At 39.7% G+C, this 23,066-nt stretch overlaps 2 protein-coding genes across 5 annotated transcripts; one reads left to right on the top strand and one right to left on the bottom strand.

Moving 5' to 3' along the window:
* The first annotated feature begins 90 nt into the window (after nucleotides 1-90).
* On the top strand, nucleotides 91-9,585 carry LOC146371642 (uncharacterized). Of its 3 annotated transcripts, none has more exons than XM_084953528.1 (14): nucleotides 91-2,931; nucleotides 3,850-4,043; nucleotides 4,126-4,304; nucleotides 4,471-4,578; nucleotides 4,715-4,808; nucleotides 4,915-4,964; nucleotides 5,076-5,157; nucleotides 6,701-6,786; nucleotides 6,871-7,065; nucleotides 7,168-7,263; nucleotides 7,514-7,642; nucleotides 7,809-7,913; nucleotides 8,096-8,154; nucleotides 8,688-9,585. In XM_084953528.1, exons 2-14 carry the CDS (start codon nucleotides 3,872-3,874, stop codon nucleotides 8,707-8,709), a joined length of 1,377 nt encoding a protein of 458 aa, XP_084809654.1. In that variant the 5' UTR covers nucleotides 91-2,931; nucleotides 3,850-3,871; the 3' UTR covers nucleotides 8,710-9,585. The 3 variants fall into 3 exon arrangements, with proteins under 3 accessions (XP_084809654.1, XP_084809653.1, XP_084809652.1); XM_084953527.1 differs by having other exon boundaries at nucleotides 3,858-4,043; nucleotides 8,069-8,154; nucleotides 8,688-9,584; XM_084953526.1 differs by having other exon boundaries at nucleotides 8,069-8,154; nucleotides 8,688-9,584.
* A 2,990-nt stretch (nucleotides 9,586-12,575) lies between these two features.
* LOC146371641 (dihydrolipoyllysine-residue succinyltransferase component of 2-oxoglutarate dehydrogenase complex, mitochondrial-like) lies at nucleotides 12,576-23,023 on the bottom strand. 2 transcript variants are annotated; one of them, XM_084953654.1, is made up of 15 exons: nucleotides 22,882-23,023; nucleotides 18,823-18,856; nucleotides 18,499-18,541; nucleotides 18,177-18,241; nucleotides 17,993-18,067; nucleotides 17,815-17,870; nucleotides 17,617-17,725; nucleotides 17,241-17,372; nucleotides 14,964-15,016; nucleotides 14,756-14,853; nucleotides 14,546-14,676; nucleotides 14,372-14,445; nucleotides 14,183-14,266; nucleotides 13,870-14,037; nucleotides 12,576-13,745 (listed from the first exon to the last, which is right to left on the bottom strand). In XM_084953654.1, exons 1-15 carry the CDS (start codon nucleotides 22,942-22,944, stop codon nucleotides 13,611-13,613), a joined length of 1,320 nt encoding a protein of 439 aa, XP_084809780.1. In that variant the 5' UTR covers nucleotides 22,945-23,023; the 3' UTR covers nucleotides 12,576-13,610. The 2 variants fall into 2 exon arrangements, with proteins under 2 accessions (XP_084809780.1, XP_084809779.1); XM_084953653.1 differs by having other exon boundaries at nucleotides 14,964-15,043; nucleotides 22,882-23,022.
* Between the last annotated feature and the right edge of the window lie 43 nt (nucleotides 23,024-23,066).

Below are 23,066 nucleotides of genomic sequence, written 5' to 3'. Positions count from 1 at the left end.
CTTTCAGTCTTTGCAGTCTGTCATGTTGCGCTGTCAAACAGCTGTGAAAAGGAGTAGAGGCTCCTCAGCTGAGCAGTATTTCAGTGTCTGTTCTGCATCTCTCTTTATGTATAAACTGATATCCTGAATAGATTAAATTTTATTTTCTAACTACAAGAAAGACCTTTTATTTATGTTTTCCTTCCATTACGTTGCACCTGTAAAAATGCAATATTGCAATATACTGAAGTTGAATTTGCACCAGCCGGTCATGACACTAGAATTACAGAATGCCAAATGCTGTGCAATCACGTTTTCTTCAGCGCTATTCTTCAGTATATTGCCAAAGTCAGGGCTTTACTTTTGTTTGCACAACTCTGAAAAGGTCACTCGTGCTTTTATTTCTTCAAGCCTTGATTAACATAGATCCCTTTGTTTACGGCTCACCGCGAGAAATGACAGACAGCACAGAACTAACCCGACAGCAGACGCCCCAGTACCTGCTGACGATCACTGGCTGCCTCTTCATTGTAGAATTTATCCTAGTACTTTATTACTGTTTACAAGTCTGGTGTTTATTGGAACATGTATTTTATTAGTATATTTATTAGAACTGACTCTTTTTTTGTGAATATGATACCTCACAAACACTTGGAAGATATTTCTTTAAATTTAGCACAAATATGCAGTTGAGCTCAAGGATGAGCTAATTAGATTTTCATGGTCAGAGAGGAAAGGACACTGTGACATATTGCCTTGAGAAAATGTTGACGTCAACTAAAGAACGAACTGACTAGGAAATAAGTGAAATCATGAATGGGCTTCTCTAGCTCTTGCTGGGACACGTAATCTCTCACTTACATTTCTGAGATGCCAAAAAGCAGATTTAGTTACAGCTTTAATGTGGTCAATGAAACTAATCCTTATCCACGGTTACACAGAGATTTATCGCATGAGTTCTTTAGTGCACAAGAGTCCACAGTCAAATATCAGTCACTCTAACCTCATGACGATGACATTTTACACAGGATAAAAAGATAAGGCGATGACATTTGTCATGTAAAATGTCAAGTCTGGATAGACATGGATATGAACTGCAATTTGACTTATTGGTGGAGGCTCAACTAAATTCAAACTTTGCCCTGTGACTTTGAGTTAAAGTTGCACTTAAGTATTGACATTTACCATTTGATCACGAACAGCAGGACAAAAATCGTTATACATTTTGAGGATTTCCCTGATAATCCCTTTCTCTTCCAATTATAATGTACAATACTGTGCAAAGGTCTCGAGTGACCCCTCATTTCTTTATATTTTCCTAAGAAAACAAAATGGTTGCAGCGATGCATTAAACATATTCAAATATACATGGATCATTGGTCATGCTGAAAAATTAAGCCATTGCCAGTCACATACTTTATATAGGTTGCATTGCATGGTGGATCAAAATCTTTTTACGTTTATAATTTCATTAATTTTGAGAAGCTCCCCAAAACCACTGGCTGAAATGCAGCCCCGAACCATGATAGACCCTCCACTTTACTTTACACGTGGCTGTGGACACTTACTGCTGTACCTCTCGTCCACTGAAACCATGTGTGATGTGATGAGTCTACAGTGAACAGTAATGTATGGACTGAAGGTTCAGGTGCATCTCTCAGGTCCTGTGTCAGGTCTTTGTGTGATTTTTTTCTTATTTAAAATATTTAAATATCTTATTTAAGATAAAGTTATAGCTCTTTGGGAATTGCCTTGTTGGTGGTTATGCCTGTCAGGTTGCTAATAACCAAGTGCCTAAAGATAACATTAAAATGGAATATTTGCTAAGTTGTCTGTTATATGTAAACACAACACTGGTTCATCTCTCGAAGTAGTTGTTTAGGTAGGGTTTTTGTTGTTGTTTTGTTTGTTTGTTTGTTTGTTTGTTTGTTTGTTTGTTTAAGTACCTTAACAAACCTAAAAGAATTCTTCTGTTCTTCTGAAAATGTCCGGTGGAAGGACTGGACTAAGAATGAGTTTAAAAGCAGCCAAACAATGAAAGATCTCCAGAAAGCCTGAAGAAATATTGCTCAAGACCAGATTAAAAATGACGAGTCTGGCTCCTTGGAAGCATGAGATGAGGAGTGGCTCAAGACTTTTCCAAAACACTATAGATGAAAATCAAACAGAATTCCATTTAAAACCTGCTGGTATGAGCTACAAAATAAATAAAACCTCAAGTGTTTATAATTTGAAAAATAAATTGTTAACAAGTTTTTCTTTGCTACAGAGGCTGTACCAAATGACAGGAGTATGTTTGTAACATTTTGCCTGTATTGTTCTGAGCTAAACTTCTCAAATTTGAAACAAAGTACCCACATGCGTGTCTACTATAAACAAAATCAAATCAAAGCTCTGTGAGAACATTAGAGTCAAATACGTGGTGATCCTTTCCTACAGCCTTTGCACTTAAGTGTTAACAATTAGTAATAAGAAGCAAAAACACGTCGACGTCACAATGTGCCGTATGTTTTAAAAAAGGGTGTGGGAGATTATTGCAATAAAAGAACAACTCATATTTGTGGTTATATTTTGCCCCATTTGGTAGAATTGGTAGTCTTTCCCAGTGACTGTTTAAAGGAGTGCTTTATACAGTCATTGGTCTCTCCCACGTTACAACCACATCCGGTCTCATCTCGATAGGGATTACGGTGAACAGCGCCATCTAGTGCTTATCTATATAAACGAATCAAAGTCTTCACTATTACCATACTTTAAACCATTATTAATTGATATAGGGTACTTTTCTTTCTTTCTTTCTTTTTTTTAAAGATGGAAATGGCCGTTTCCAGTGTGCTTCATTTGTTTTTATCGATAATTTTCCGGCCGCCCTCGGATCTTTCATAACTTTCCTTCTCCTGATCAGCCGTTGGATCATCTTCTTAACACTAGAAAACGACAAATTTTTCCCAGGTAGGCGGATTATTCCTCTGCTATGAACAATAATAAAGGTCTGACAAATAGGATTTTATATATATAAAAAAAGTTAATATTTGTTTTTAATTCCGAATAAAACAGTGTTTCCCCTCTTCTGCTGGTCTAACTGTTAACTGCTTGATAAAATGCAGTAGTAGCTAGGCAGCTAGTTAGCTGGCAGCTCTTCTTCTACCTCACTATTAAATAAATGCGCTGTAAAGTAAGTCATGTTAAGTTCAGTAGATCTTTAAACTTCATGTAAAACTATCCGTGTGTTGTTTCTGCAGGTTTCTCTATCAGGTTCACATTGCTCATGGAAGTAGTGCATTGCCAGGGGCGTTTCCAAGATTTTTAAATATTGGGGAAGACAGGAAGTCTGAATATTTAAGCTGATGGAAATACCAGGAGTGGGTTTTTCATGCAAAGATATTTCAAGATCAAGTTCAGTTTTCACTGATGATTGTTGTCTAAAGATTGTCCACTGCCCAGTGTGCTCTCTGCTACTGTGGATAGTGGTGGTAGACTCTCGGTAGCTTTAATTGTGCCCCATTTTTATATATTTTTGAAGGGGTGCCACACATAACCTTTCTGACAGTTGTCAATATCTGTACATGTTTAGACTTTCATCTCACTTTGTCGGTCGAGTCTGGGGACTTTGCATAGTTGATCACATTTTCTTCTTTTATTGTAGGGCAGTTAAATAGAACTCATCTGAATATTTGTAAATCATGCACATCCCTAATAAATTCAGCGTAAAAACTTTCATGTGCAGCTCATATAGATGCTAATGCCTAAAAAATGGCAGTGCACAGGAGTTTACAAAAATTACAGTGTTGCTTAAACAGTCTAATAGCCTGCAGCAGTGAATCCTACCTGTCTGCTCCTCTTATGTTGTCTTCCAAACATACACTTGAGGTTGTCAGGATCTCGTGCCGTGATGAATAACATCCATGAAGACAGTGTGGATTTTCAGTCCAATTCACAAGAGGAAAAGCAGCAGCCCTCTGTTCAGTCAGTCCTGTCCAGAGGATCCCAGGAGGAAATCAAGTTCACTAAGGGCCAAGCAGGGCACAGTGATGATGAATGCAGTACTGACCTGGAAGACGATAGTATGTTCATGGAGCAAAACAATTCCGTAACAGTAGATGTGGTTTTTTATTTACCCGTCACGTCTTCTTATTTTCATTTCAGTTTTCACCTCCAGCAGGAGATTGAATTTGTCCCCATCAGACGTGTATCTAAAGGCCTGCAAGCAGACAGGAGCCGTTCCTGTTTCCTACATCCTCCGCCACTTGGATGATGCTATTCTAGACCTGAATTACTATGGGCTGGGACCTCTGGGGGCCAAAGCTCTGGCTATCCTTCTGAAAGTAATCCTTTTTTCTAGCTATTCATGCAATCCCCAAATTAAGATGGTGTAGGTCATGCTGGATCAAGTTCTGGTCATGTAATGAGTCTGCAACATATTTCAAATGAGTTTGTACTTTTTAAACAATATTGTATCATTTTTTATAAATTTATTTTTTAATGTTTTAGAGTCACGGTGTAGTCACCCACCTCGAGTTGAAAGGGAACTCACTTCAGGCTGAAGGGACACAGTATCTGATGGCGATGCTGTTTGAAAACATCAGCATTCAGAGTCTAGTAACGACTTTAAAAACATCACATTCAAAACTTCAGTTTTGTTAGGTGTAGATGTAATCCTCTTGCTGTATGTGCAAGAGAAATGGCATTAATGTTATTTAAAAAAAAAAAAATCTCAATCTTGTCTTTTCTTCAGAATCTTTCCGACAACAAGCTGGGCCTTAAAGGAGCAGAGGTTATCTCCAAAATGCTGTCAGACAATCCTAAGCTCAAATCCATCAACCTCTCAGGTGCTCAGTCAAGTCTTAAGCTATGCTGACATGAACTTCTGTCTATCACTGTAATACAGCAGCGAAATGAAGAAGGTAATTCTCTCATTTCCCTTTGTTCTTTTAGAAAATGACTTTAGTGACGCTGCAGCTAAATGCTTGGCAGAAGCATTAAAGGTGAGTGCAGACTGCCGAATGCCGCATACATAATGAATTACACATGTCTATATGTGTCACGTCTATATGTGCTTTAAGCTGCAATTCAGAATTTTCTTTCCTATCTAACAGAATGATTTTGTGGTCAAAGAGCTTGACCTCAGTTACAACTGCATCTGCGATGCAGGAGGAGAAGACCTGGGTGTCATGTTAGGTACAGATCATCTCTATTTCTGTTCACATTAGATCCTTCAAATTAATGCAAAGCTTTACTTTTATTTTTCGTGAATTAGAAATTCTAATGATGAAGCAGCTTTTGACAATTTTGGAATAGCATCTGGGCTTTAAGCGTTAGGGTAGAAACAAGCTATCCTCACTTTGGAACATCCAGATGTAAATTTCTCTCTCTCTCTGCATTGGCTCCCTGTTAAGTCTAGAATTTAAAATTGTTTTCCTTACAAACAGCATTTTGAATAATCAGGCCATATTAGGACAATATGGACCTTGTAGTACCATATTGTCCTAATAGAGAACTTCACTCTTCACTCTCTGGTGTTTCTCTACTTTTAAGATTTGACTTTTTGATGAAGTTTATAGTTAGGGCTGAATCAGGTGACTCAGAAGGATCCCTTAGTTACTTGTTATAGGCTCAAACTGCTGTGTGACTTCCTGTGATCCACTGAGCATTTCCTCTCTGCTCACCTTGTCAGCACTCAGCATGTCATTAGATTCGTCCTTCTCTCTCTGCGAGTTGCACTCTCTCCCATCACCCTCAATCAGTTGCCACTGATGGCTACCCCCTCCCTGTTTCCGTGAAGATAGGAAGTACCTTGAGGCAATTTTGCACCGTATAAATAAACCTTCATGTGGGAGGACACCTCTGTAGTGATAACAAAGAATATTATAGATCATGCAATGAGAGTCAGGGAAAGAAAGTTGCTAAAAAGCTGAGGATTATAGCTTCTTATTAGTAGATATACTGTGAAGGCGGTTTGAGCATTATTGTTCTTGTTGTTGAGTTTCCTTCCATTATGAAATATAGTCAGTGTGCCCTTATGATATTATACTATATCATTGTAGTAGTTTAAGCATTTTAGAGAAAAAGACAAATTCTGCTGCACAGCATTGATTCTCAAAGTGGGTGTTGTAGCCTCCTGGTGGGCTGCGGAAGTATTGCAGGTGGTTCATTTTGTGATTTTAACTAAAAAGTTACAATATATATTTACATAATTACATACATTTCCATACATACAGCTCGAATTTAAATAAGAAATAGAACTGAACCCAAAAAAGTGGATTTTAAAATAACACATTTTTGAATTTTCTGACTGTTTTTGGTCTTGAACTCGAACTTCAACTTATATCTCCTCGTCAGCAGTAGGGAAGAAATAAAACTGAAGCAATGGCTGTCTGGTAGTAGAAGTAAAGCCAGCAGAGCAAATCATCAGGCAATCAAAATGCATCAACAAAACATAAAGAACTAAATACTATATACTTCATCTTAGGTCAGCATTTGATTTTCAGCAGTTTGAAGTCCTGGATTGGCTGCTGTACAGACTTTCTAAACTAAAGTAATTATGAAAACAAACAAGCAGACCTATAAAAGAGAAATGTGACCCACTGATATATTACTTAATAGTAAAGTATTAAGTATTCCTAAAGTATTTCTTGAACTTGAGAAATTTTTACATGTAGCTTGTAGATTAGTCTCAAATGTATTGTGACTTTGTAAAAATGTGTATTTCACTTCCTTGTAGCAGAGAACATCGGTATTGAAGTCCTAAATCTGAGCTGGAATCACTTTCTTATACGTGGCAATGCGGCTCTGATTGCTGGTCTAAAGGTGACTAAAATGACACACTCGAGCAAAGAGTTCAGTTTTGTTAACTCTCGTTGCTGACCTTCTCTCCCCCTTTTCTTTCCTCAGGTAAACGCAACACTGAAGCAGCTCCAGCTGTCGAACAGTGGATTTGGCCGTCCAGAGGTACAGCTGATGGCTGAAGTGCTGCAACAAAATGACACACTTGTGCTGCTGGACCTCAGCATTAACTGTGTGGACGATGAAGCTGTAAGGCTGCTCTGCCAGGGCCTGGCCACCAACGAAACCCTCGAGGTTCTCAAAGTGAGTAAAAGACTCCTGCAGCAATACTTCATTGTAACGATTTTAACGTCATTGCACCCTATGAATTTCAGATCATGTTTGGTCTTTGCGTGTGCGTTTCAGCTCTCTCGCAACCCCATAACAAAAATCGGAGCCGCCACGCTGCTCAGAACGGTTAAAAACAACATGAAATCAGCACTGGAGGAGATCGATATTTCTGTAAGTGCCGCGAAACATTATTCATTTGAAAATATAAGCTGAGGTGTAAATAAAAGTAGTATCTGTTTTAATTTACAGTCTGTTTTTGGTTAATGACGCATTTGTTGTAATTTTGCCTCTGTACACCACCGCAGTGGATTTTAAATCAAACGGTCACAATGCCATTTTTGTACACAAGCCCCCAAAAGTAATTAGATACACAATCACAATATTATATGATCATAATATGTCTGTGACTGTGTGAGTGCAGAGTGTGCTTGTGTGTGAGACCTTTGTGGAGCTGCTGGAAGAAACCCGCGTGACCTGCCCTGCTCTGCGGTTCCAGTATTATATTCTGCCCTCCGTCACCAAGAACTTATTGGCACTTGGGATCTTTAAGGTAGATTGTCAAGGAGGCTGAGAAAACTGGTGATGGGAAAATCAATAAAATCATTCTGTATTCTTACTGCTTTTTCAGTTCATACTTCAGAAGTCTTAGCAGCATCTTTAACATGCTTCCAACTGTAAAACAAGATCTCTCTCTCTATATATATTTTTTTCCGTAGAAGTTCTTTGAAGAGCAAAATAAGAGCATCATGGATTTCTTCCAGGCTCTGGACAAAGAGGGAACCATGAAAGTCTCCATCTCTGCCTTCAGGAAGGCTGTAAAGGTCAGGCTAACGGTTTGTCATGCTGCAGTGATAATGTAATAATGCACCTCATGAGCAACGATAACAAATCTATGACAGAATGTTAACTTAGTAAGTTGTAGCTCCCACTCTTGCGTGAATGAGCGATTGGGAAATTGAACTTGTCACACATGCAGGAAGCTAACATACCTCTGGATCAACAGCAGCTTGGCTGGTTGGTCAGGAAGTTTGACAAGAACTGCACGGCAACCATAGTGTACAGGTTAGTCTGCAAAGACACAAACAGCAGCACATAATGACCCCTAATGATGTCTTTAACAAATGCAGTTCATTTATTCTAGTTTGCCTGGGTTTTTGAAAACCTGGACAGCACTGAGGTTAAATAAAAAGAGTTTATTTTCTTGTTCTTTTCATTTAGAAATCCAAGTTTGACAGAATCATCTTAACTCAGGCAGTATTTTCAATAATATTTTTATTGTCTTCATTTGAACACAGAGTTCAGTGAGGTTGTTTTTTATGTGTGGCTGATAGACTGTATATAAATGATGGACGTAGGCACTGTGCTGTCATTGGTCAGTGATGTCCCATTGTGAAATCTCAAACTAAGCTGCTTTGCATCCTGTTTCATCCATACATCCATTTAAAAAACAGTCTGGGGTGTGAAGTAAGCCTTTAAATGTAATCAGGGGTGTTTCAAGTTAAACGCTTACTAAGTGAGAAATATCTTCAGAACGTTGTCTGTCAGCCATGAATCTAATGTCAGGTTCTCTTTAAACTGTGTCTCTGTTTTTGCAGTCAGCTGACTGAGCTGTCATAGACGTGGAAACAGAGTATCACTAACAGGAAGATTTGGGAAGGCCGTTGACATCTTTAAATAAACGTTGTTGGAGTTTATACTTGATTTTCTCCTTAATATACAGTAGTTCCTTCATTGATTTCTAGTATAACTTTCAACTAAAAGCACAGTTTCGCAATTTTTTTCACAGTTTTAGCTAAATCCAAATCTGTCCACTTCAGTGTGTACACTTGAACCTGTGACATCAACCAGCTGCACCAACCTCAGTGCTGTGAGCTGTGGCTCGGCCGGCGGGGTCCTCTGCCTCATTCTCTCCATCCAAAATAATCTTCTGGTATGACAACAGAACAAGAGGAGGAAGAAGAAAAGAGCTGGGGTCCATATCAAAGGACAGAGGCGACACAAAGAATAGGGCCAGATGCGAGCCAGTTGTTTCACCACATTCGTTAGCTTTGAATGAAATGGCCCGCAAAGGAAACGGTACACTTATGAATATGCATGCAGAGCATTACTTATGCAGGCCCTGCCGAATGGGATTACTATTATTATTAAGAGTGTGCAGAATTGAATTGTCTCAAGGTGTGATATCGAGCAGCGCTATCGGTTTCTGCCAGGTGGCTCCAGATGCAGCTACAGAGGAGACAATGACACAACGCACGGTCTCATCTGCGTCGTTTTTTTGTGTCACAATTAAACGGCTTTTTGTGATACAACTATGGGTGATCAGAAGATGTGTCACCCTTTAAACTGACAGTTTAATTATCATTATTCTTTTGAATATTTTATCAGAGATTTAGCAAATTTTAGAGAGAAACCTGGGGAATAGTTTTGAAACCTTTAAGTGAAAGGAGCCCCAGTTATTAGTTTTTTAACAGGCATGTGTTACAAAGAAACTTTGAGTAACAGTTCCATAGATTTGTCTACGAGATGAGCTACAGGTGTCAGCAAACCACCGTCTGTTTTGGTTGGTGCTTCTTTCACTCTTTCTGGATCTTCCTAAACATGAATGTTGACTTCTATGTCAACACCTGGGTTTTATTGTCAATGCTGCTGAAACAGGTTTTGTAGAATCCAGATCCAGACTGAATCCAATTTTGAGTCCATCTGTATGCTTCAGTATGCAAACTATAGGGACTAAAGTACTGGACCACACCTCTTCGTCTTTGAATTTAAGGGGGGTTTCAGTCCTTTTCCACATGAAATCAAGCACCCAGCCTTGCAGTCTACGTTTGCAAACCTGTGTGAAAGAACGGGTCGTTCTAAAGAGCTCACTGAATCCAAGTGTGGTGTTGTAACGGGATGCCCTTGTCAGTTTGTGAAATTCTTCCTTCCTAGATATTTCACCATCAACTATAAGCGGTATTATTGCAAAGTGAAAGCATTTAGGAACAAGAGCAACAAAGGCATGAAGTGTATTAGAAGGCAGGAGACAGTAGCAAAGGCAGGAATGTGGACCTGAGAGTAAGGGATCAGCTGTGGAGGTCCCTGGAGGGAGCAGCAGAAAGGAAAGAGTAGATTTTTCATGCATTACTGTGAGGTTGCCCTTTAAGACCTACCATAGAACCAAGTCCGCCAGAGCTTATATTATATTTTTACATGCTGTAGTGCCATTTTTGGGAGCATTTCAAGTTGCTATACATCAATACAACCATTATAGCCCAGATTTTAATAATATGTATGCATTAAGTGCATAGTAATTACATAAATTGCAAAAAAGTGCAATAAACTACAAAAAAATTGAAAATCGGTTTTGCTTTTTTAACATATATTTCTAGTTAGAGAAATTTAAGAGGCTTATCCCTCAAAACTGTAAATACAAAAAAGTTGCACAAAATAGTTTCCCACCACAGGAAATTTATTTTGAGTGTCTTCATAGTTTTATTTTTGAAATACACCAATTTTTATACACTGCAGGAAAAACGAAAATAAATATTATAATGCAAATTTGCAGCATATGCATCAACATAAACTATTTCCAGCAGTGCAATATGAGTCCTAAGCATCCCAGAAACGACACAGAAAGTCATAAAGTCAAAGATAACTTTTAAAAACACCAGTATAGGCTCATGAGGCCCTGATGGTAAAAAAACTACATTTCCGCGAAAATGACGTCACTTCCGGTTTCGGGCAGGTAATGGCGGACATGCAAAAGTTCCCGCTGACGTCTATTCCAACGTAGGAAGTGTTATGAACAGCTGATCGGATCGGCAAAGCGTGTTTGTGGAATATTATGTTTTTGTTGCTGCAAGCGCTTTTTATGCAGTTTTTGCAAAGCTATATGTGGAAGGAAACTGTGACCTAGGACAAGCTGATGGCATGAGATGTAAGTACAACTCCTCCGGTTTCATATGCAAAAAAAATTATTGCGCTAGCTCACGTGGTTGCAGAGCTACCAGGATTTAAAAATAGTTACGCAAAACAGAGCGTGCCTGCTCCGACCGGCGTTAAAGGGTTAAAAAAAAAAACTAGAAAAAAATCACAACAATCATAAACTGTATTAACAAACAGTTTACCTGCATCTGGTGTTTGGCAGCTGGATTGTTCCAAGCAACATGAAGAACTTGCCACAGGTCTTTTGTGGGCTTCAGGCTTTCACTCCTTTTTACAGGACACTGTCTTCTTGTTCCAAATGATTCTGGCTCAGTTTGGCTTTTCTGTCATGCTCATTGATGCTAAATGAATTTAGGACCAATCAGAGGTTTTGCTAAGACTGGAGGATGAACTGAAAAAAAAACTAAACTGAACTAAACATCTTAAGTGCTTCAATCTTTTATGCAGTACTGCTCCCAAAAAACCTGTACATAGAGTGTACTCAGTTTTTTAAATCAGCTGTCCAGTAATGGACACATTTGTCTTAATGTACTTTTTCAGCTGGACTAAAATATAATTCTTTATATAACAGTATTGACACAATGAGCTTGTTTTGAAAGCGAGAAAAAAAATAACAGAATAATTTAGGTAAATTATCTCTCTGATGTGGCTTAATCAAAACAAACAGCTAGCTGCCAATTTCTAATGGGCCATCTTTCATCTGAATGGACACAAAGACTTGAAACCCACGTCTTATTGAGCAGTCCCATTGGAAATTCACAGATTTGGCCAAATTTTGAAGACGAAACATAAAACCTGCCAACAGGCCCTTCAGATATCTATGCACCCACTGGCATACGCTGCCAATTATCATGATCTCAAAAGCGCTAATGGAATCTTGAGCGGTAATAAAAGTAAATAATTAAATTAAAGGAGCTCTTGTATCATTGTTTGCTGTATTCAGGCCCATTAGAACCTCCAGTATTCTCATGGTAATGTAATGTTTTGGTTTTTTGTGCCCGCGTAATGAATTCTGTGTTTTTCCTCCAAACAGTGTTGCTCAGACATTTGTGTAGGTGCTGGCAGAGAAACAAAGACGTACATTAGGACCCATTGTGCCCTGTCATTATTAAAGTAAACAGAAATACTGAAGAGGTATCATACACAGCTGCAAACACTTGAGCATGTTTTTGTGAAGTGGGAGAAAGGGCCAAGCAACCCTCAAGACTTTGTCAGAGATGATCCTATTATTTGGAGCTTCTCAAAAGCTGAGCGGCAGGCTGGCTAATGAGGCTTTGAAGATCCATCGCTGGCACACAACTCACATGCGGCAGAGAATTCGGGGAGCGAAACAGAATCTGGCACGAGATAAAATGTTTTAGCCAAGATCGGCCGCAAAGACGTCCATTACCTCGGCGCTCTGCTTTAATTTTACCGGCATTGCTTTTCCAAGACCTTTTAAAAAGAGACAAAGACTTCCCAGGAGATGAATGTGAATGTGTAATGTCCAGTTCAAAATAGCACGAGGAGAATAGAACACCTATGTATGAACATGAAGAAGAAAAGTGTGAGACAAGTTTCAGTACATATAAATCAAGAGATTTAATGTTTGAAATTGTTTCTTTAAATAAGTAGAAGCATTTCATATACGAGACCGGACAATGAAAATGAATGTTCCAGCATAAAAACCTGCAAATTGTGCACTTTACTTCGAACATATTTTTCATAAAGTAACAAATTGTGTGCATCTATGTAAAAAAGCATGAGGTTTTTGTTATGGACAGTTTCTGCTGAACAAAAATGAAATGTTCGTTTGTTTTACTAAATAACTGATAACAGAGCATGTAACCTTGACAACAGTGAGCGAGGCAAGTTTATACTAGATCGCTATATACAACACAGGACAGGCAGGAATATGATTAAACCAAGTCAAACAGAGAGTTGATGTGGACTTAAAGGCATGGCACTGCTGTACACACAAGTTCCATACAAAGACCTGGTTTCCTGGTTACTGACTCATTTTCCCCAGGCTGTTGCCGGTTACAGTGTCTAACCAAAGCAATCTGTGAAACCTGTGTTAACATCAACATCTTGAACTAATCTGAATTATCCCTGTTCGGTCCTACTGTGGAAAAAGTGGCTCAAGAGCACTAATTAACAAGCGGGGGGAAATGTTATGCAAGCAGCTGCTGTCTGGAAAAGCCATTCTGTTTTATGATTATACAACTGTGATGAGAGTGAGTTTGCATACTGCTTCATTCATCCGAAGGCTTCATAACGCATCTTTAGACAGGGTTATGTGGAGTTAAAGCCAGAGTTTTGTCTTGTTTTTGAAGTTATTTCCATTTGATTAATTCAAATGTCATAAAAGAATTACTGATCAAAGTAGCAAACTTTTAGTTTCATCAATTTAGGCAACTTGACAGATACGTTACAGGTAATGACATGCATTTAAATGCAATGAGCATTGGAACACAACCCCGGTACGCCCCTGTAGTATCAACACTTGTAAAAAACAATAATTGTACAGGCTATTTTGTGCGTTTTCTGTGATGTGGAGTTCATTTTTATGCAGCCGAGTATCTTTAAATAAGAATTTAGTGGCGGAAACGTCACATTCCCAGGAGCAGGACTCTTGGATCTTCCACCACCGCTTTGATCTTGCGTAAAAAGGTGACGGCTTCTCTGCCATCAATGAGTCGGTGATCGTACGTCAATGCCACGTACATCATGGGCCGGATCTCAACCTGCCAAAGCAAACAGTAGTTAGTAGTCTTAAAAATATTATATATGAAAAACTGTATACTGATTCTAGGATTATAATTTAAAGAAAGAAGATCTCTGTATTTCATCAGTTAACACAATTCTAACCTTGCCATTGACGGCCACAGGTCTGTCAAAGATGCCATGCATGCCCAGGATGGCAGACTGCGGGGGGTTAATGATGGGCGTGCCAAACATGGAGCCAAACACGCCACCGTTGCTGATGGTGAAAGTGCCTCCGTCCATATCCTCGACAGCGAGCTCGTTTTTACGAGCCTGAGGAACAAAACGCAAAGGAATTACTCATTTATTCAGGGGTGCACAGGAACAACAAATATCTGAAAGACTGCTTTTCCCAGTGAAATGAAATGGTTCAAAACGAAATAATTCTAGGACGTTTGTGCTGTCTCTCATCATTTACCTTTTCTCCCAGAGCATTAATGGCTTTCTCAATGTCAGCGAAGTTCATGGTCTCAACATTCCGGATCACAGGTACAACAAGCCCCTAAAAGTCAAACCTGGTTAATGATGTCTGATCCATGTTACCTGGAGCAAAAATCGAAGGAGTCAAGACATCTAACAGCAGTTTACAGAGACTCAAATCTCATACCTTTGGAGTGGCCACGGCAACGCTAATATCTACATAATCTCTGTAGACGATCTCTTTGGTTGTGTCATCAATAACTGCAAAAGCATTTTGTAAAATAACAAAAAGAAGTTTTAATCAGTAAAGTTGGCCGCTTGAGCTCTGCCTGTGCGAGTAGAGATGTTTGTGTGTTCTTACCAGCGTTGACGGCTGGTTGGTCGATCAGAGCGTGTGCAGCAGCCTTAACAAATGCCGACATAAAACCCAGTTTGGTGTCATGCTTCTTTAAGAAGGCGTCCTTGTGGAGTTTTCTCAGCTCGTGAATGTTGCTGAAATTTTGAACATCGGAGAAAAAGATGGAAATCGGGAGCCTTAGGTACGGCTCAAAAAATCTGGACTGATGCTCACCTCATGTCTACCTCATTGAAGGTAGTCAGCATGGCGCAGGTGTTCTGAGCCTCCTTCAGCCTCTGAGCAATCCTCAGCCTCATGCGGTTCATCTTCACCTGGACACGGGAAACAATGGTCATCGTTATGCGTCTGTATTTTGGGGCCAAATTATTACAGACGTTGACGTAACAGAGGAATATATGAAATGTGTCGACGAGTGTGTTACCCTGCTTTCTCCTCTCACTCCTGGAGCTGCAGGAGCTGCTGTGGGGGCTGGAGCTGCAACAGTGGGTTTGACAGCAGAAACTAAGTAAAAACATAAGATATATATTAATAATTAAACAAAAATCATTGATTAATACATAGCTCTTGTAAAACAAAGGTGTGAGAGCCAACATGAATTGATTGTAACTAGTGCTGTCAATAGATTTAAAAAAATTAACTAAATAATCGTACAATTTTCTGTAATTAATCGCGATTAATCGCATTTACTTGATCAATAGCCTGGTTGCAATTACATTTTTTTCAACTTTATATTTAAGCTTGTAACTGACATTCATGCAATATAATGAAGTAAATGCAGAAAGACACAAAGAATGTGTGCTTAAATTCAAAGAGAATTGGAATAGTTTTCTTCAGTCTTTTAGCACAGGTTCTCTCCAGTGAAAGTGACTTTTAAAAAAAAACCTATATGCTAATATATATTAGTGTATACTTACCTAATATATATTAGTGCTGTCAAACAATTAAGATGTTTAATCAGATTCATTACACAGGGTTACTGTGGATTAATTTTGATTAATCACGATTAAATATCATTCATTTTTATTCTATATTAATCGCATTTCATTTTGCATGAGCAAAGAGACTCGAGAAAAAAGGGAAAATATACGCACTTAACATGTTTATTGAACATCTTGAACATTAATGTTAACAAAAAACTCTCTCTGTCACTCTTGGGGAGGCACTTAGTCCTTGAAACGAGGAACCAAAGCTCTGTAAAGCGCGTGTTCTCAATTATGTTAATACGTCTGCAGTTTGTCGCAACTTGACAATTGTGTCAGTCAATATGTCCAAGGTAGACTTACTGAGCCCCCGATGCTGCGTGAGTGATTTGTCGCAAGCTGGGTGACGTGTTAGAAGCCCAGTGTGCGTTTATAATCTTCCATATTGAGTTGACTGGTTCAGCTGCCTGTCACCACCAGATCAACTGCCCATTTGCGCATGTGCGATAGGGCTGCCACAAACGATTATTTTGATAGTCGACTAGTCACCGATTATTTTTGCGATTAGTCGACTAATCAGATCATGCATCCATTGGACGTAAACCTACAGCTTATTGCACCAGCAGAATCTGCTCTTATTTAACTATCATTAGCTTACAGCTTTAAGAGTTTAAGGTATGTGCTAACTAAAAATAAAGACAAGATGATAGTTTATTAAATTTTAATGAAATTTGCAGATTGTTTCGGTGAAGTTTAATAAACTCCTTGCTATCTAAAATATAACGGGACACCGGAGTATATTCTCGAGCATCTCACACTTCTGATAATCAGTTGTGTGCTTGACGTTTATTCAGCTTTGTAAAAACTATAACTTTACTCTCAGCCAAACCGATTTACTCAGGAACAAATAAAATACTAAAAAAAGCCAAACAATAAAATTTTTAAGTTATCTAAGTGACTTATATATGTTTAATCTGAGTAGCGAAAGACGGCGGTGGGTTTGAAAACGATTTGCTGGGAGTCCGGTGCTCTAACGGGCTCTAGTGAGCCTTGCCCCCGGCTAGCTATCGAGCTAGTGGGTAACAGACATCTCCGAAAACGTCGGAGCGCTTTTGAAAATATGTGGTGTCTTGATAAACTGAGCAGATATTTGATGTTTACACAGCTACATTCTCGCCTGAAAATATGTTAAACGTTTATTTTGTGACCCAGAAAGAATAATAAGAGTAATATTAAAACTAACTAGCTGCTGCCATTGTTGGAAACTGAGCTGGGCTGCGCTATGAATTCTGGGACACTGCTTCTTCTTCTTCGGGGTTTAACGGCAGCTGGCATCCTTGTACATGCAGTGCTGCCATCTTCTGTTTCAGTCCGTTATTACACTCTTAAATCCTACTACTTATTCCTGCGTCTTTTGTGATCTTACAAAGCTTCAAACGACGCGTCGACTATTAAATCAGTCGTCGACGATTTTGGTAGTCGACGTAATCGTGACTAGTCGACTAATCGTGGCAGCCCTATTCAAGAGCAGGAAAAGACAAAAACAAGCTGGTGTAAGATAACTCTACTTGGACAACCTGTCCAAAATGCGTTGACAGAAACATTTCAGGGATTTTGAGTCATTCTGCACTCCAGATGCGTTAAAAATTTTAATCGTGTTGACCGTGATGGTGGATTAACTTGCATTAACGTGTTAATTTTGACAGCACTAATTGTAACCTAAAAAGATGCAGAGGTACACATGAGTGCACAGTCAGCAACTACATAAAACTACACACCAGGCTTGGGTTGGGCGGGCTGTGGTGGTGGTGCTGGAGGAGTGGCAGCTGGGGCTGCAGGTGGAGGAGAGGTTTCGGCTGCTGGAGGTGGTGCATCTGTAGCTTGGGAGGGGGCAGCTTTGGCAGCAACAGCTGAGAAGAAAGAAGTAGAGAAGGACAAATACAGTATAGGTGCAATGATTGTCATATTATATTTTGCTTCCAATTTCCATAACATTAAAAATCCGATTTTTTTCTCATCTGTAGGACATTCACAGCAAAATTTGCAACACACATGTTTCTAAACACCAAATAGAACTAATATTACATGTTCTGTCTTTGATTTTTCCCATGTATTGTAAACTGGGCTCAAGTTACTGAAAATAAACAGGCAAACCTCCTTTCCGGAGTTTAAAGAGAGGCGTTCCTCCTTCTACCTTCCCTCCGTCAGGCACCAGTAACTCCTCGATGACACCGGCTGCAGGAGCGGGGACTTGCACCGAGGTCTGGAAGCACAAGACAAAGAAATCTGTCATAATTTTAACAACACCCCCACCCTCCAAAAATAGACCGTCTCACGTTTCCTCTGTCACACCTTGTCAGTCTCGATTTCACAAACCACTTCATCCTCTGACACGGAGTCGCCCACAGCTGGAAATGAATCGATAAAAACAATCAATCCGAAAGCATGCATCGCATGTGTTGAACATTTACCACCAATATTCGGCTTATTGTCACGGTCAGTTATTTGTGGCATATTTATACACACCAACCTTTCTCCCACCTCACATCCCCCTCTGTAACTGATTCTGCAAATGCAGGAGTTTTGACTGTGACCACTTCATCCCCTGTGGAAAAAAAACAAGCAAATGCAAAAACATTTTGCAGTCAGTTAAATGCAGAACAGATACAAAGCATGATGCTAACATTGGTTAAAGACACAGATTTGATACATACTGTGATGAGCAGATGTCTTAAAGTATCTTATTTGGTAGATATTGGCTGATGATGGAAAATCACATCTAAATGTCAAGAAGAAGGGATTTATTTTGATTGGGAAAAAACAAAAAAATACCTAGATAAAAGCATGTATTAAGGGATTCAGTTTGTGGTATTATTTATCACCCAGCTGATCTATTTTTGATTAGGTCTAGCTCACATTAAGTGTTAAATGACGGCGTTAAAAAGCACATGCAGCACTGTCACACTTAAAGATCAAATATTTCGATTCATTCTGTACAGCGGACGACATTTTTGTGTACATGAGAGACAAACTTACGGCTGAGGTTTCCTGTAAACGATCTGGCTGCAGATGGTGTGGCCTTGAGGGGAACAAACAAAAGACACGGAAAGAAAATCAGCACAAACTGCCGCCGCTTTTCCTCATGCTCTAACATAAGATATGAGTGGAGCTTTCTGAAAGCTGCAGTTAACCACTTGTGGGCTCCTCAGGCATCTTCGCCATTCAGCCAGCATTACTTATTCTGCTTCAGACAACCCACTAATTGAGCATGGTTATTCATGAGAGACCGAATAAAAAGAGTGGCCCGAAATCCAGGCTCTAAAATCCACCTGAACGCTCCGTCCACTCAAGCATGCTTACCTGATGTTTTCTGTCGGACCAGCACATCACTGAGCTGTAAAGAGATGAAAAAAAGAATTAGATTAATTAGAGCAGCTGTAACTAGGAATTATTTTCAGACTCTAATAAACTGCAGACTGTTTTTCTTCATTTCGATTTAAATTTTTTTTTTAACAAAGGCTGTGCTTTTTTTTTTTTTTGACCAGAAGATATAACTTCGCAGTAATCCACCCACTCACTGTCCCATCCATCCACTTATCGGATTAAGGGTGTAGAGAAAATTTAAATCTTGCTTCATTTTCAGTGAATTACTTGATCAGGTGTTGCTATTTTACAATGTGTTAATCACCTTTTACGTTTTAATTTATTTAAATGAAATAACGATATTTGGTCTCTCTGTATCGATACAATATTGCCAATACAAAACATCTACTGCGCTGTAATGATTGATTCTCTTTCATTCTGATGATTCTGCATTTCTTCTCTCCCTTTTTGCTTTTCCCCAGTGGAAAATAAACAGTTTGAAAATCCTTCATACTTTTAAATCTCAGCTATAGCCACAAGATCTTTCCAATGCTGACAACACAGGCTTCTGTAAGGCCACTCCGCTGCTGCCTGATATGAGTCGTCTGTGTATTTTAGAGGAGAGGTATGTCTAGTTATGACTGCTTTTACAGTAATGTTTGTCTGGCGGTGTCACTTGTGCCCCAGAGCTAAACTTGCTTACTCTGGGCTTGTCGGAGCAGGGTGGAGTTGTCAGAAAGTATTCGGAGGCACGCAGCCAAGTGTTAACAGCTTGATAAACCACTGGCTCATCCTGCGTTACCGCTTTCAGTGTGTCCCCAAGCGTTTTTCCAGTAAAAATAATATATGGAATTAAAAAATATAGATCTTTTACCTGATTACACACCCTGCTTAACTGAATGCAAACTTTTCCAGATGTTACCTGGCGGACGTGCACGTGAGAACACAAATGTCACGCGTGTCTGATCGGACATTAAGTGGATGTCCTGTTTTCCTGCACGCCCTATCCCGGCAGCACCACACCTAAACCAAATGAAGCCGTGGGAACATGGCTCGAGTGGACTGTTTCCCATCTGAGCTAGATATGAGAAAGAGAAACTTTGAAGACTGTCATAACTGGATTCTCCACACATCTGTGCGACATCGGAGTTGCACGCATGAAAACAAATCTAAATAAAAAAATGGTAAATGGCCTGTATTTGTATAGCGCTTTACTAGTCCCTAACGACCCCAAAGCGCTTTAGACATGCAGTCATCTACCCATTCACACATACATTCACACACTGGTGATGGCAAGCTACATTGTAGCCACAGCCACCCTGGGGCGCACTGACAGGGGCGAGGCTGCCGAACACTGGCGCCACCAGGCCCCCTGACCACCACCAGAAGGCAACGGGTGAAGTGTCTTGCCCAAGGACACAACGACGAGACTGTCCAAGCCAGGGCTTGAACCGGCAACCTTCCGATTACAAGGCGAACTCCCAACTCTTGAGCCACGATCGCCCCGCAATAAACAGTCCCCCTAGGGATCAATAAAGTATTCTGATTCTGAAATCAATATTTGTATTTGATATGGCACAGATTTTATGCAACCAGCACTAGAAGTACACCAGCTTGTTTTGTGTCTTTTCCTGCTCTTGAATAGGGCTGCCACGATTAGTCGACTTGTCACGATTACGTCGACTATCAAAATCGTCGACGACTGATTTAATAGTTGACGCGTCGTTTGAACCTTTGTAAGATCCCAAAAGACGCAGGAATAAGTAGTAGTATTTAAGAGTGTAATAACAGACTGAAACAGAAGATGGCAGCACTGCATGTACAAGGATGCCAGCTGCCGTTAAACTCCGAAGAAGAAGAAGCAGTGTCCCAGAATTCATAGCGCGGCCCTGCTCAGTTTCCGACAATGGCGGCAGCTAGTTAGAATAATAAGAGTAATATTAAAACTTTCTGGGTCACAAAATACACGTTTAACATATTTTCAGGTGAGAATGTAGCTGTGTAAACCTCAAATATCTGCTCAGTTTATCAAGACACCACATATTTTCAAAAGCGCTCCGACGTTTTTGGAGACGTCTGTTACCCACTAGCTCGATAGCTAGCCGGGGGCAAGGCTCACTAGAGCCCGAGAGAACACCTGACTCCCGGCAAATCGTTTTCAAACTCACTGCTGTCTTTCGCTACTCAGGTTAAACATGATATATAAGTCACTTAGATAACTTAAAAATGTTATTGTTTGGCTTTTTTTTTTTAGTATTTTATTTGTTCCTGAGTAAATCGGTTTGGCTGAGATTAAAGTTACAGTTTTTACACAGCTGAATAAACATCAAGCAGACAACTGATCATCAGAAGTGTGAGATGCTCGAGAATATACTCCGGTGTCCTGTTATATTTTAGATAGCAAGGAGCAGACGGCTGAGTTTATTACACTTCACCTAAACAATCTGCAGATTTCATTAAAATTTAATAAACTATCATCTTGTCTTTATTTTTAGTTAGCACATACCTTAAACTTTTACAGCTGTAAGCTAATGATAGTTATATAAGAGCAGATGCTGCTGGTGCAATAAGCTGTAGTTTTACATCCAATGGATGCATGATCTGATTAGTCGACTAATCGCAAAAATAATCGGTGACTAGTCGACTATCAAAATAATCGTTTGTGGCAGCCCTACTCTTGAACCACCTCACTAATGAAATTTGAAGGTACAGTCAGTTTTTCTAGGTTATTAAATTGTAAATAAAATATTGTACTCATAAATATACAGTGACTAGTGTGTAATTACGTCTTCCAAGAAATGAATCCCTTGTCATAAATGTAGAATGAATGCAATAAAAATATATGCCTTGCCATTTTAACCACAGTGGACGAGATAAACGTCACTGTTCCACCTTCTAGTGTTTTATATACATGGCTAGAGGCTAGCCACATACATAATAAACCGATTTGTACACCATAGTACAAAAACAGAATTCAGTTGACTGCAATCTACTGACATCTAGTGTTGAAATTTCCCACACTGTACCTTTAACTATAACTTAGATTGACTAATTAAAACAACAATTCATCAGAGCCCTACTTGTGAACGTGGGATGTACCGATTGTGAAATTCTGGCCTCACGTGTATTTTTAAATTAATCATTTGGCAAATTTTTTTGTTTATTTGTTTTGTTTATTCTGTTACTGTATTATTACCTCGTGAACTAAACTGCCCTAATGTCATCTTTAGACACAAAAATGTTGTAACACAACAAATAAACATTTGTTAGTGCCAACTGCAGGGCAACTTCTTTTCCCATAGCCTGCTATCATTTAAAAAAAAGTCAATGAGAGCCTAAAAATATGTGCATTCCTATTATAAAAATCCAGCTGATGTGTGTGCAGTATTAAAAAAATAAGCATGCAGCACAACTGTGTCATCGCAAAGCCACCAACATGACTTAAAGAGGAGTCCACACCTTTTTTTTTTTTTTTTTTTTTGAGGCTTCAGGGAAAATGCCAGCCTTTAATCTGCACTCCATCGCTTTTATCCAAGTAACTGACAACCAACACAGCTCAACCAGGAGCTGTGTTGATAGCCAAGATAACCATTATCAGCACAGCTCTGCAGACTGAACCCACTGACAACACACTCATGAGAAGTACAGTTCAACTCTGAGGAGACAGTACCATCCAGCTCATATTTCAGCACATGCATCTGCACGCACTGCTGGACTTGTGAAGGAAAAGCCATGCTATCTGTTACACACACGTCGGACACGGGCTATTTCTACACACAAACATTATCCTATTTCAGACTGTGCCTGTCATATATAGCAGTGTACAGCGACTGCTGGGCTTTCAAAACTACCAAGAAACAAAACAGTTAGCGGGACAGTGAACGGGTGGGTGTGCGGGACCTCTTCACAAACTTGTGCAGCCTCTCAGTCAGTGTGCCTGCAGGTCTGTCCCTGGTGACGAGGCCCTGCGTTTACGAGCTAACAAGCTAGCCATGTTGTAACTCCTCGAAGCGCTTTTAAAACACAGACTCGTTTGGCTATTTCTTCCCAGCCTACCTGACGAGCCGCTGACAGGGAGCGGCACAGCGTCCGGTAAACACGCGGAGATCGCGATAACATAGCGTGGCCGGGGAGTGTCTGCCTGGTCCTGACAGCGGTTGAAGCGGCAGTACGGAAGCCCGGCAGAGCTCTCAGAATGGGCGGAACCACTGCGACTGGACTGGAGGGGTCCACCGTAGCGG

Source organism: Perissodus microlepis, chromosome 15 (genome assembly GCF_051167445.1).
Source record: "Perissodus microlepis isolate ML-2025 ecotype Zambia chromosome 15, ASM5116744v1, whole genome shotgun sequence".
Classification (NCBI taxonomy): domain Eukaryota; kingdom Metazoa; phylum Chordata; class Actinopteri; order Cichliformes; family Cichlidae; genus Perissodus; species Perissodus microlepis.
Note: the sequence above shows the minus strand (reverse complement) of the source record. Positions and strands in the feature narration are given on the sequence as shown.